The 13,755-nt window shown below is 48.3% G+C and overlaps 1 protein-coding gene across 2 annotated transcripts in view; it reads right to left on the reverse strand.

The window, feature by feature from the left end:
- The window catches only part of SAE1 (SUMO1 activating enzyme subunit 1), a 29,374-nt gene that overhangs the window by 8,227 nt on the left and 7,392 nt on the right, over positions 1–13,755 (reverse strand). The window contains exons 1-3 of one of the 2 annotated variants that reach the window (XM_083627727.1): positions 13,415–13,593; positions 5,630–5,741; positions 183–356 (exon numbers count right to left, since the gene is read on the reverse strand). In XM_083627727.1, coding sequence (XP_083483853.1) covers positions 183–356; positions 5,630–5,741; positions 13,415–13,536 — 408 coding nt within the window. In that variant the 5' untranslated portion in view covers positions 13,537–13,593. Of the gene's footprint in view, positions 1–182; positions 357–5,629; positions 5,742–13,414; positions 13,594–13,755 lie in introns of those variants that run through there. The other variant, XM_083627728.1, reaches the window with a different exon arrangement.

Consider the following 13,755-nt stretch of genomic DNA (forward strand, 5'->3'; position numbering starts at 1 on the left):
TCATCTCCTCTCTCCTACATGCCGGCTGGCCTCTGCTTTAAGACCCCCTCTGACAGCACCAGAGAGGGCAATCTGGGAGCAGAGGCATTGTGAAAATGGTGGCCCAAAGTGTGCCATCGGTGCCCACTGAGGCCACTCACTCGGACTGCCTCCCCTCGCTGGCTTCTCCCGCCAGAACTTACCACGTCAAAGTGGGTGAAGAACTCCTCGGGCTTCTGCTCGACGTTCCCAGGGTCCGCTTTCACGTCCACCATGGGGTTGAGGTCCTGAGCCCGCTCCAGCGAGGCTTCCGCCCTGTTCTTGCCCAGGGACCCTCCAGGGATCAGAAACTGAGCTTGCGTATCTTCCGGCGACACCTGGGAGGGGAGAAGGAAGTAATCAGAGCTGGGCAAAATCCCAGGCCTCCTGGGAGAAACAGCAGCACCAGGACAAATGAACCTCACCCGAAGCCACACAGCAAAAGGTTTCATTTATTTACTGCATCTACGTCCCACCTCTTCCTCTAAGGAGCTCAAAGTGGCGTACATGGTTCTTCCCCTCCTACAACAACCCTGTGAGGTAGGAACTTCTGCCAGGGACTTCTAGCAATTTATCTCTGGAAAGCAGAACCACGGGAGGGAAGAAAGATCTCAGCATGGTTCATTTGCATGAAAATGCAAGCTAAAAAACCACGGGAGGGAAGAAGGGGAAGAAGACGAGGGGGTATTGCTGCCCTTTGCTATTATTATATTAAGTAACTGGAGTTTTATGATTTTAACTGCTCTGTGGTCTCTTGATGAAGGGTGGTCTATAAAGTTAATAAACATTAATAGTAGTAGAGTGACCACAGGGCCTCCTGTTCCAAGCTCATTTCATTCACTTTTTCAGGTTCAAGGACGCCTAAAAGGTTCCCGTCCCCATTTTATCCTCACAACCACAACACAGTAAAGCAGACAAAGCTAAAGCACCGTGATTGAGCCCAGGCGGCCCCGTGAGCTTCGTGGCTGAGTGAGGGTTTAAAAGTGGGGCTCCCTTGCTGCAGTCCTGGGTTCTGCCATTTATTATCAAATTTGTCTATTGCTCCTCTTCTGTAGATCTCAGGGTGGTTCGTTTACATGAAAATGCAAGCTAAAAAACGCAAAATACGTAACAAAAACAAGAACCAAAACAAGCTAACAACCCCCTCCCCCAACACACGTAAAAGGGTATCAGATGTTAATCAGCCCAAGGCCTGGTGGAAGAAGGTTTTTACCTGGCACCAAAAGGTGTATTATGAAGGTGCCAAGCGAGCCAGTCCATTACCGAGGGAAGACACCAGTCCAGCACTTCCACTGATGTAAAGAGAAGTAGAGCATATTGCTGACAACGCCAAACCTCTGGATCAGGCTTCCTCAACCTCGGCCCTCCAGTTGTTTTGAGAGTACAGTTCCCATCATCCCTGACCATTGGTCCTGCTAGCTAAGGATCATGGGAGTTGTAGGCCAAAAAGACCTGGAGGGCCAAGGCTGAGGAAGCCTGCTCTGGATAATCCCCCTCAAGAGGTTTCCTGTTAAGCAGCACAGGGGATAAAATCACGCCCTGAGGAATCCCACACTGGAGGCTCCATTGGACCAAAGAGCACTCCCCCAGCAGCACCCTCTGGGAACAACCATCGAAGCAGGACTGGAACCACCGCAAATAGGTGCCAGCCACCCTGAACTTGGACAGCCGCTCCAGAAGGACTCTTTCTTCTTTGGTGATCCTTCATAGCTGAGCAAGATTGTCTTCCATGAACACAGCTTAACAGTGAGTCCATAAGTGACTGTGGAGCCAATTCTGGATCCACATGTCCTTCCACAGTGGGAACATTGGTTCCCAGGCGGGAGTTGGTCCCAGTGTGGATTTGCCAAGCGTGGCTTCCTCTTCGCACGTTTCTCCCTTGCGTCCTGAGTTCAAGTGTCTTCAAAGCCCAGGACACCTTTGGGAAAGGCTGTTCTCCAACAGGAGCACTCGCAGGCCAGTGTTTCCCAGTTGTCAGTGTTTATGCTACATTTTTAAAGATTTGCCTTGACAGTCTTTAAACCTCTTTTGTTGACCACCAGCATTACGCTTTCCATTTTTAAGTTCGGAATAGAGTAGTTGCTTTGGAAGACGATCATCAGGCATCCGAACAACATGACCAGTCGAACAAAGTTGATGTTGAAGAATCATTGCTTTGACACTGGTGATCTTTGCTTCTTCCAGTACACTGGCATTAGTTTGCCTGCCTTCGCAAGTGATATGTAAAAATTTTCTGAGACACTGTTGATGGAATCTTTCAAGGAGTTGGAGATGGCATTTACAAGTGGTCTGTGTTTCCCAAGCCACAGTAAAGTGACTGCCTGGGGTGACCCTACTGGGACCACCTGCTCGAGAACTTTACCCAGGAAGGAAAAATGAGTCACTGGTCAGTAGTTACTATGGTATCCCAAAGAATTTCTGCCCCTGACCGTGGAGGCAGAGCGCACACATCCTGGCTAGCAGCCATCAACTGCCTTCTCCTCCATGAATACTTATTGCCTCTATACCAAAGAGCTCCTGGTAGGTACCTTTTATATCAAGAGCTTATGTAGCACAAAAGAGGAATGGGGGAGGGAGTTGAATTCAGTTCAGCCACATCCAGGTGGAGCTGAGGCCCAGATAAAGCCCCGTCCAATCCAGCTGCACACTCTGGCAAAGCACGTGCCTGGTCTCCCAGCTGCTGCCACTCAATCTGTCCTTAGCGACTGATTTAAGAGCATGGGGTGGGGGGAATCAGTTGAAGCCATGGCAAATGGAGAGCTGGCACATTGTTCTCTGGCAGATCTTCTCTCTCACAGTTCAATGCTGCGCAGGAAGTCAACAGGCTCAGTTTTTTTGTGCAAACACAGAATGGGGAAACTTCCAGCTGCCGAAAACTCATGCAGCCATCAGAACCACAGGAGCGACTGAGGAGTTAGAACAGCTTGAGGACTGCTCAAGAAAGGGAAAAGCAGGCTCTCTCTTTGCTGTTTTCTCTGAGGGGACTATATGTGCTGGCTATGTACTTTGGCTCTCCCCACCCTGATCCTTGCACACTTCCTTCTCTACAAATTCTTGCTCATCTTCTGGCTAAGAGGCCGGTTTGCATCCTCATTTCAGCGTGAAGGAGCTCCACCTTGTGGCCCAAAGTCGCAAGCGCTGCCGTGTAGTGGGAAAGTTAAGCCTGCTTTCCACACCCGAAACTTACACAGGGGCAGTGCTTCCCCCCCAAAAAAAATGTTTAGGGGTACTCTCATTTTGACTCAAGAAAATCACCATTTTATAGTTCAAATCACAAAAAATAAATACGGTAAATGGACAAAAGTACAAAGATTCACAAAATGTTTAGGGGTATGCGTACCCCCAGAGAAAGCACTACAAAGGGGTTCCATGCCAGGGGTTTGTGTGCAAAGGCAAAATCATGCAAAGTCAGGAAGACCCCCAGAATGGCCCTGCCACAGGTCCCTCCTTACCTTACTGGACTCTGGAAACTGTGGGAGGCTCCTGCAAGGTCTCACAGAGCCCCCCGACATCTTGCAAAAGCACCTCAAGATATTGCAGCAGCCCCTCACAGCCTTCCAGAGGCCTCATGCGACCTTCCCAGAGCCTGACAAACAAGGCGGAGGTCTAAGAAACTCTTTGTGCAGCAGGAGAACCCAGAACAGAAAGATCTTCTAAAACCCTCTGGCGTTACTTATAGGGCTCCAGGAAGGTTGAGAGATCTTGGCTGAGAGGTTGAGAGCCCCTTCTAACTGTCTCGCACCCACCCACCTTCACTCTCCGTTTCTTATTTGTTTTCCTGCCACCCATGCAAGGTGCAACCACATAAGTAAATCACAAGTTAAATTGGGGGTCTACTGTACTTATCTAATCAAAATATCTCCCCCTCCAAATGCTTTTTCCCTCATGCCTATTTTGTTGTTGTTACTGATTTCTAAAGTCTTTGAATCTCCAGATTTTTTCAATACTTGATTTACACCTGATTACAAGCATCTCTCGTCTGGGGAAAGTGCATTTCTAGACTGATTTGTGTTGTATTCTGTGTTAGTCGTCCTCAAGAGAAGACCCACTTCACTTAAAGTTCTCGAGCCACAGCCAATGATTTCAATGGCTCTACTCCAAGAAGGACTAACACCCTCAGTAGAACTAATGTCGGATGCAGCCCTTCCTTGGCAGAAAATACGCACAAGGCAAGGTTGTGGCTGGTGCCACCAGGAAGAGACTGGGCAGGAAATGCCACAGGAGAAACGCCACAGGAGCCCTGAAGGCTGAGAGCCAGGGTGGCAGAGTGGTTAGTGTCAGACTAGGACCTGGGAGAGCAGGGTTCAAACCCTCATCTGGTCATGAAGCTTGCTGGGTAACCTTGGGCCCCTCACTCACAAGGCCTAACCCACCTCACAGGCAGAGAAACCAGTAGGAGAAGACTTCAATCTCCCAGCACATTCAATACAAGATCTCAAAGCAGCTGTCTTATTACAAAAGAATTTCAGAAACAGACTTGAAAGAGAAGTCGCTGAATTACAACTTATTACTAAATTGAAAGCTATGGAGAGCCCTGGATTCTTGTCTCATTACACGTGCTAAAGCTATTTTTGGTCATCTGCATACTATCCCTTGCTTTTTCCTGTAGGACTAATTGCAGTTTTTACATGAATAGAATCTGTCCTTTTATTTAAAATGCATCTCTGGGTTATTTGTGGGGCATAGGAATTCGTTCTTTTTCCCTTTTTCCAAATATAGTCTGGCCCCCGCAGGGTCTGAGGGACAGTGGCCTCAGGGGTCCCAAGCAAGGACATTCCTTTCTTGAGAAAGTCTCCATCTCCCGGCTTGTGACATACAACCCTCTCCTCGCCACATATGCGCTCTCTGTGGGGCTTCCCTTGCGCTTGATCTGGAGGCCGCAGTTGGTGCAGAATGCTGCAGCACGATTGCTGACAAGAGTGAGGCCTTGAGGGGAAAAACACCCCAGTGCTCAGAGATCTGCACTGGCTGCCCATTTGCTACCAGACTGAGTTAAAGGTGTTACGACCAATATATGAAGCCCTTAAGGACTTGGGACCACTTATTTGTGAGATCACCTTGCCCCCGTGGGCCCACTCAACTGCTTCGATTGAAAGAACTGGCACTCCTACAGGTGCCACATAATACTTGTTCTGCGTTTGTAAAAACTCAGTCATTTAGTGAGGCGGCCCCTACACTTTGGAACTCCCTGCCTATTGACATCAAACCCTCGCTGTATCCTTTTCGGCAACTGCCAAAAACATAATTGTTCAGACAAACCTACCCAGATCTTTGGAAAGTTGAAGTGAGTTTTAATTTGTTTCAATCTATCGTTGTTTTAAACTTTTTGTGTGTTTTAAATGATCGCTGTAATTTTTTGTAGGGTAAATTTTATCATCTTTTCTGTAAACCGCTTTCAGGCTCCCCCCCCCCCCCCCCGGTAACCAAGCAGTGTTTAAATTTCATGAAATAAATAATTTTACGGACACGCGCTTTTGAGTACAAAGGGGCAAGATCACGTATATCCTATTTCCCATTCCAGGATCAGGGGACACACAGGGCGGCAACAGGAAGCCCAAGGGAGGAGCCCCACCCCCCAGGACCCGCTCCCGGCCCCTTGGGCAAGACTCACCTGCTGATGGTCGAGCATCGTCAGGGCTTTGACTCCTGCTAGGATTAGGTTCTTGGCCACTTCTGCCCCCAAGCCTTTCATGCCCACCAGCAGCACCCGAGATGCCCGCAGGCTGCAGAATACAAGAGGAAGCCATCAGTGCCCCGATGCCCACAGCAGGGCCTCCAGGAGGCAGAAAGGATGCAGTTCAGCCCCCCCCCCCCCCAGGGCACAAGATGCTGGTCAAAAGGAAGTGGCCCAGGATGGAGAGGAAAGGGTTAATTCAAGGCCAGCGGACGGGATCCTTTTGCCAAATGACCAAATTAACCTGACGGGTTTTGATCTTCAAAGCTCTGAAAAGAGGTATATTACCCCGGGGGTTCTAATGGCAAATTTTATCCCTGCTATTCCTTGTTTTTATTGCAGCTTTTCTCTCCTGTCTTTGCTGTTCTAATCCAAAGAGGTTGCAACGAGAAAATGGCAGTACGTGTTGCTGAGGGTGATATTTATAATTAGAATCATAGAATGGAAGGGGTCCCGGGGGTCATCTAGTCCAACCCCCTGCAATGCAGGAATCTCAGCTGAAGAATCCCTGAGGGATGGTCATTCAAATCTATGCCTAAAATCCTCCAAGTGGTCACCTTGCTTATTGGAATAAAGGGGGTTGCCCCTCACTCCCATCTCCTCCCCTCTTGAATTTTCCCAAATGCCAACCTCTAGTGATTATGCAGTGATTTATGATAGCCAGGGAGAATCCTGGTATCACACTCCCCCTTTGAAAAGAGGGAGATTAAATGGAATAAACCTCACTGGCAGTTGCTCTGAAGGAGCCACTCCTCACATGGAGACAAGTTGCTCTTTGCGGATGAGGAGCGTCTGGGTGAGAAGAACTGCCATCGGGCCCTTCAGGGTAGCTCTTAAGGCAGGGGTAGGCAAACTAAGGCCTGGGGGCTGGATCCAGCCCAATTGCCTTCTCAATCTGGCCCACGGACGGTCTGGGAATCAGAGTGTTTTTACATGAGTAGCATGTGTCCTTTTATTGAAAATGCACCTCTGGGTTATTTGTGGGGCCTGCCTGGTGTTTTTACATGAGTAGAATGTGTCCTTTTATTGAAAATGCACCTCTGGTTTATTTGTGGGGCATAGGAATTAGTTCATTCACACCCCCATATAGTCTGGCCCCCATAAGGTCTGAGGGACAGTGGACCAGCCCCCTGCTGAAAAAGTTTGCTGGCCCCTGTCTTAAGGCATCAGCTCAGCAAAACCTCCCTTCTATTTTTGAGGCGGGAACTAATTACGACTGAGGCGACCCATCTGCCTCTTGCCCAGGACGCAAATTGGCTGCTGGCATAATAAGAGACATTAATTAACAGGCTGAAGAACAAAAGCAAAAAGCTTATCTTAATTATCAATCAACCCCATTGATTGTTGGTATTGCGCAGCGATTATTGGCTAAGCGATTGCAAGAGATCAGAATGAAGAAGGTGCGCAGAATGAGGAAGGAAGAGAGATCAGAGAAATGCCAGGCTGAAGAATCCATAGGACCTGGGGGGAGGGGGGGCACCGATCGAGATGTGCCTGAAAATGAGAGTGGAATGGAAAAGAGGGAGATGGCAGAGGATGGAAGGGAGAGGCATGGAGGACTGGAACAGATCAAGGAGGAGAGGAATGGAACCGAGGAGAGAAAAAAACATGAAGGAACCTTCTGAGATGGCCAAGAGAGAGCTTGGAGAGCAAGGATCTTGTGTGCAAGTGGAGGAATACTCAGAGGGATAGACCACCCAGACTCTGGAAAAAGAAGGGGGCATGGAAGGCCCTTCTTCCTAAATACAGAAACTCTGGGACTGGGAGATACGGAATTGGGTATGAACTAATGGACCTACAGTAAGTAAAGAGTTACGGATCATTATCCTAATAAGGGAACCTCTTGGAGATAAAAGCGTTATACAGTCATACCTTGCGTTACTTCCGGGTTTTGCCACTAGTGCCTGTGCAGGTGCTAAATCACGCCACACACAGTGCTTCGAGTTGCAGGCATCTCACGTTCTGGACGGGCCTCCGGAACGGATCCTGTCCGTAACATGAGGTAGCACTGGACTGGACTGGAGGAGGACTTTTCTGGATATCGAGGGATAATAACAATGGAAGATCCCCTTTGGGACTTTTTCCACGGAAAGGAAACTGAATGAACTTGAGGTGACTGAAGATGGGGGAAATGTCATCTAACAGAAACCTGCAATGAATGGGGGGAATACTTTGAATAACCTGGATATACCGTATTTTTCCGTATATAAGACTAGGTTTCCCCCCTAAAAAATAATGTCAAAAATTGGGGGGCGTCTTATACACGGATACATCTTCCCCATTTTCTTAAACTGGAGTCCCCCAAAATAGGGGGCGTCTTATAGACAGAAAAATACAGTACGTTGTGGGTAGATGGAGAATCTAAGGTCCCTGCTACGTCTTTCCTTTGTCTCTCTTTTTGATTTTTTAAATGCCCCTTTGAATGCTATGTAGCTTTTGTCCTTTATGGGGACTCATTTTATTTTTGCATTATTTTTTTTGTTGTCCTCTAGTTTGGGTTGCGGAGGAAACGGACAGGAAGGGGATGGAGGAGAGACCAAGAGGCAGCAAAGGCTCCTGTCTTTGTTTTCCGCCCACCCTCTTTCTTTCCCTTTCTATTTTCTAAGTTGATTTCTATTGTATTCTATGTTGAAAACTTTCCATAAAGAATTCAGATAAGACTCCCACCCCAATGCGAAGGCAGGCGGACATTTTGAAGGGGCAGCTCTGAAGAGGGTGGAGAGAGGGGCAAGGGATGCACTTGTGGGGCAGAGTGAGGAAAGGGGGGCAGGGTGGATAAAAATCAATGATTTTTTAAAAATAAGTTTAAAAATTCAGATTTTAAAAATTTAATTCTATTTTTTAAAAATTTAAATTGGATTTTTTAAAAATTTAAACTGGATTTTTAAAATAAAATGCTTCTGGAGGAAAAATATTTCTAAAGATAGTTTTCTATTTAGGTTACGTTATAGTCCAAAGGCTGTTTGTCAGGAAATAAGGATTTAAGATTTTCATGTGTGCTAAAACTCAGTCTAAGGGGTTTTTGTGGGGTTTTTTAAAAATCGTTCAACCACATTAGCTAATAAACATGGATACATATGCTATAATGTTGTTGTTTTAGTTAAATAGTTTACATTGCTATTAAGGAAATGATCATTTTTCTCTTTCCAATCAAGTACAGTAGAAAAGTTGTCCAAATATAAACAGCTAACTTACGAAACCTCACCAGAATTTCATAATTATCTGTCAAGGTATTTCTAATAGTATCACCAAATCAGGAATTGTTGATATAACGGTAAAAACTACTCTGAAAATTTATGATTCCCAAAAGGAAACCTTCCTCTGGTTGTAAATATTAAGGTGATACCAGCAAGAATGAGTCTTTCTGTAATAATAATAATAATAATAAAAATGATTGAAATTGGGTCTTACTGACTAGGGATTGAAATCAAGTCTTACTGACTAGTGATTTAAACTGATTTGATTTCAATCAAGTCCACCCTGCTTGAAAGCAAGCAAGAGCCCCTCACAGAAAATGTTGAGATGGGGGGCTGAGCTGTCCCCTCCCAAGACGGGCCCCCAGGCCCCCCGCCCAAAAGGCCCCAGAAGCTGGCCTGGCCATTCTGGGACAGCGCCTGAAGGGAGCGGGGCTTGATTGAAATCATATTTTTTTACAGAATGACTCGTTCTGGCTGGTATCACCTTAATATTTACAACCAAATGAAGGTTTCTTTTTTGGACTCATAAATTTCCAGAGTAGTTTTTTACAGTTACATAAAAAATGACTGATTTTCGATATGAAATTCCCTCAGAAGGTGGCCTGGCCATTTTGTGGGGCCTGCAGGGAGCGGGGCCTCCTTCCTCTTGGCCCCTCAGACGCCGGCTTGGGGGGCCCAGCGTGGCCTCAGGGCTGCCCCCTCACGCAGGCTGGCATTTGATTTGAATAAAATGGATTTAAATCACAATTTAAATCACTAGTCAGTAGGACTTGATGGAAATCATTTTTAATTTTTTTTACAGAAAGACTCGTTCTTGCTGGTATCATCTTACTATTTACAACCAGAGGAAGGTTTCCTTTTGGGAATCATAACTTTTCAGAATAGTTTTTTACAGTTATATCAAAAATTCCTGATTTGGTGATACTATTAGAAATACCTAGACAGGTAATTATGAAATTCTGGTGAGGTTTCATAAGTTAACTGTTGATATTTGGACAACTTTTCTGCTGTACTCAATCGGAAGGAGAAAAAAATAACCATTTCGTTAAAAAAATGTAAACCATTTATTTAACTAAAACAATAACATTGTAGCATATGTATCCATGTTTGTTAACCGATGTGGTTAAACGACTTTTTTATAAAAAAAACACACTTTAGGCTGAGTTTTAGCACACATGAAAAACTTAAATCCTTATTTCCTAACAAACAGCCTTTGACTATAATGTAACTTAAATAGAAAACTATCTTTAGAAAGGTTTTCCCTCCAAAAGCATTTCATTTTTAAAAATCCAATTTAAATTTTTTAAAAATCTGATTTTTTGAAATTTTTATATATAAAAAGCATTGATTTTTATCCCCCCTGGTTTCAACGCCAGCCGCTCGCCTGGGGCCCCTCACAGGCCCAACCAGCCCCCCCAGCGGCCATTTTCTGTGGCCCTCGCTGAGGAGGCAGAAGGCTGGGGCCCGGAAGCTTCCGTGGCCGTTGGGGAGGGGAGGGACCCCCCCAAACCAGGGGGGCAGCTGATGTGGGAAGACCCCCCCCATGGCCAGTCCAGCGCTCCTGAGGGGACCCGGGAGGGCAGCCATGACCCCCTCGCCCCCTCCCTGGAAAGGGGAGCTCCAAATGGGGGCCAGAAAAAAGGGGCCTGGCAAGCACCTGCCCCCCAACAGGCCGGCAGCGGCAGCAAGGGAGCTGGCGGGATCCAGGGGGCCCGGCAGCAAGGGCCCCGCCGTCTTGAGGTGGGGCAGCACCACGAACCCCCAGGAGGAGGCCTCTGCTGGTAGGAGCCGAGGCCGGTGTGGGGCAGGCTGGAGTGGCGCGCTGGGAGCCCCCCAACAGGTAAGCCCCCCTGATCTGCTGGGACCTGGGGGTTCTTTGTGGGGTATTTACGCTCCCCCCCATTTTTCATAGCATGCAGCCCCATGAGACGCCCCCTTGTCAGCGAGAGACGGGGCCTTCTCTGGGGTGGCCCCCATGGTGGGGAAGCCCCAGGAGGCTCAGGCCTTGGCCTTGCCTGGCAAGACACCCCTTCCAAAGACAGATGGCCCACTCTCTTTTAAGGGCGCAGGAGGGGCCCCGGCGCTGAATCCAGCCCCTCCAGCCCTGTGCCCTCACAGCCGCCAGCGAGATGCCCCCAAACAGGAGCCCCCTGGCAAATGCCGGAGGGAGACCTCTCTGCCAGGGAGGCTGCCACTGAGCCTGGTGGCAGGGAGTTCCACAGTCCCTGCCTGCCTTAGATTTCGATTCGCTTTGAGACCGTGTTTTCGGAGGAGCCACCCGATGTAGCGCTCATGCAACCGCTCTGAGCCCAGTTTTGGCGGGGAGGGCGGGGTATAAACAAACTTTATTATCATGATTTATTATTATGCATTTGGAAGGGGAGGAGCTTTTGTGCCTTTATCCTGTGTTCTGTGCGCTTCTCTTTTCTGCTGTGAGCTGCCCTGGGCTCTGTGGAGGAAAGGCGGCACACGGATTCAATAAATGATTGGCTGGAGGGGGGTTGAGAGAGCTGTTGCTGCTATTGATATTATTGTTGTATCTTTAGTTTTGGATCTTATGATTTACGTTGAATTTGTTTCCATTTGGCTGTGTACTTTTTGATGTGTTTTATTTATTGTTTATGACTTCTGTTACGTCTGTAATGATGTAAATCTTACTGTCAGCTGCCTTGAGCAGTTTCAACTAAGGAAAGGTGGCATACAAACAAAATGATGATGATGATGAAATGACAGGGCGGCAGCAGCTCCTGTGTTTCCCAGGCCTTTCACATAAATCGGTGGCTTCCACCCGCTTTGCCCTGATGGCGCAGCTGCACTTGCTTCTCTGCCCTGAATCCTAGGGATGCGCCTGGAGCTTTGTTTTAAGCTGCCATTGGGGAGAAGGAAAAAATGCTCCCAAGGGGGGGGGGATTTCGCCACAGGACTGGGTAGGGTGATGGGACCATCGATATGTCCAGCTGTCCTTTGTCAACAACAAATGGTCGCTGTTTTTGGTGTTGAATATATGCTAGATGGTAATTGATGGACCTCATAGGTATCTGAAGCCATTTGCACATGTTGCCTTGCAACCAGTCCATGCAGAATGTTGGCACCCTATATATAGAAAGGAGCAAACCAGGGATATTTGAGGGAGCAGGCGACCAGGCAGGGCCCAGGACTGACATCATAGCAGGATCCTACACAAAACACTGTTGCTGTTTGTAGGTTTTATTTCATTTGTTTTTATCTTATATTTTGGAAATGTACATCTTTTTTCCCCCTTTAATTTTTTTTTGGGCCCCCAAGAGTGGTGCCCTAAGCTAGAGCTTGTTTAGCTTATACACCTGTGGAACGCCCTCCAATCAGATGTCAAGGCAATAAACAACTATCTTACTTTTAAAAGACATCTGAAGGCTTTCAGGGAATTTTTTAATATTTAATGCTGTACTGTGTTTTTAATATTCGGTTGGGAGCCACCCAAGGTGGCTGGCAAAACCCAGCTAGAGGGGCGAGGTATTAATAATAATAATAAGAATAAGAATAATGTGTAAATCTGGCACTGCTTCCCCCCAATGGCAAAGCTGCGCTTGCTTTTCTGCCCTGAATCCTAAGCATGCGCCTGAAGCTTTGTTTGAAGCTGCCTCTCCCCGCGACTCACGAGGACCATCTGGGAGAAGGAAGGTATGCCACAGGACCAGGCCTTCTCCAAGATGGTCTCCTGCTCCCAGGGAGGAGGACCCTCACTCATTCGGGGCCCTGGAAAGCAAATGGGGTTGGCCAGGAGCGCCACGGGGCCCAAGCATCCTCCCAAGGGCAGGATCCAGGTTTGATGTGGCCCTAACCTCCTGAAGGTAAAGGGGCCCGTTCTATGTCCAGCTGTCCCTTGGCCAACAACAAATTGCCACTGTTTTTTTGTGTTGAATAGATGCTAGAAAGTCAGTGATGGACCTCATAGGTATCTCAAGCCACTTGCACATCACAAAAGATGTATTTTATCAAAGTAATTGTTGAACTGAAATACAATTAAGAAGAAGTACATTAATGGTGAAATACATTAGGAAAAAGTATAGTAATAGTGAAATAATTATTAAGTTCTAATTTAAAATGTCTGGGGGTCCATGACTGACATCATAGGAGCCTACACAGCACAAAACACTGTTGCTGGAGGTCGGTTTTATTTAATTTGGTTTTTTAAATCTTATATCTTATGTTAATACCGTATTGTGTTTTTAATGTTCGGCTGGGAAATAAATAATAAATCATCATCATCATCATCTTATATTTTGGAAATGCACATCCAGTTTTTGGGGGCCCCCCAGAGAGTGGGGCCCTAAGCTGCAGCTTGTTGAGCTTGTAGTCAATCCGGCGCTGGGACGGGGCCTTCCCCGAGAGGGTCTCGTGCTCCCCGGGAGGAGGCCTCTCCCCGGCTCGGGGCCCTGGGCAGCCGGCGGGGTTGTCCGGCGGGGAGCGTGGGCGGCCGAAGGGCCCCCGGCATCCTCGGGCAAAGGGGCGCAGCCGAGAGAGGCAGGCAGGCAGGCGGCCTTACCGTTTCTGCGCCTCGAGGCCCCAGAGGCGGATCTGGCGGTCGTACTGGGCCGCCTCCTCCTCGCTGATGGCGGCGGCGGCGCTGGCTCGGCCGGCCTGGTCCTTCTCCTCCTTCTCCACCATGGCTGAGCCTCGCCGCCGCCGCCCCAGGCCCCGCCCCCGCCCCCGCCCCGCCCCGCGCCTTCCGGCCGCGCTCGGGCCTTTCCGCCAGTCGTCGGGCTGGGCCGCCTCGGCCCTCGCGTGGGGCGTGTGCGCGAGCGAGGGCGGCGCCGGGCGGGCGAGGCGCCGGGCGCCATTTTGTGTGGTGCAGCCTCGGCAGCAGCTCGCCAGCCCGGCAGCAGC

The sequence above is a fragment of the Podarcis filfolensis genome (assembly GCF_964270895.1).
Source record: "Podarcis filfolensis genome assembly, chromosome: 8".
Taxonomy (NCBI): domain Eukaryota; kingdom Metazoa; phylum Chordata; class Lepidosauria; order Squamata; family Lacertidae; genus Podarcis; species Podarcis filfolensis.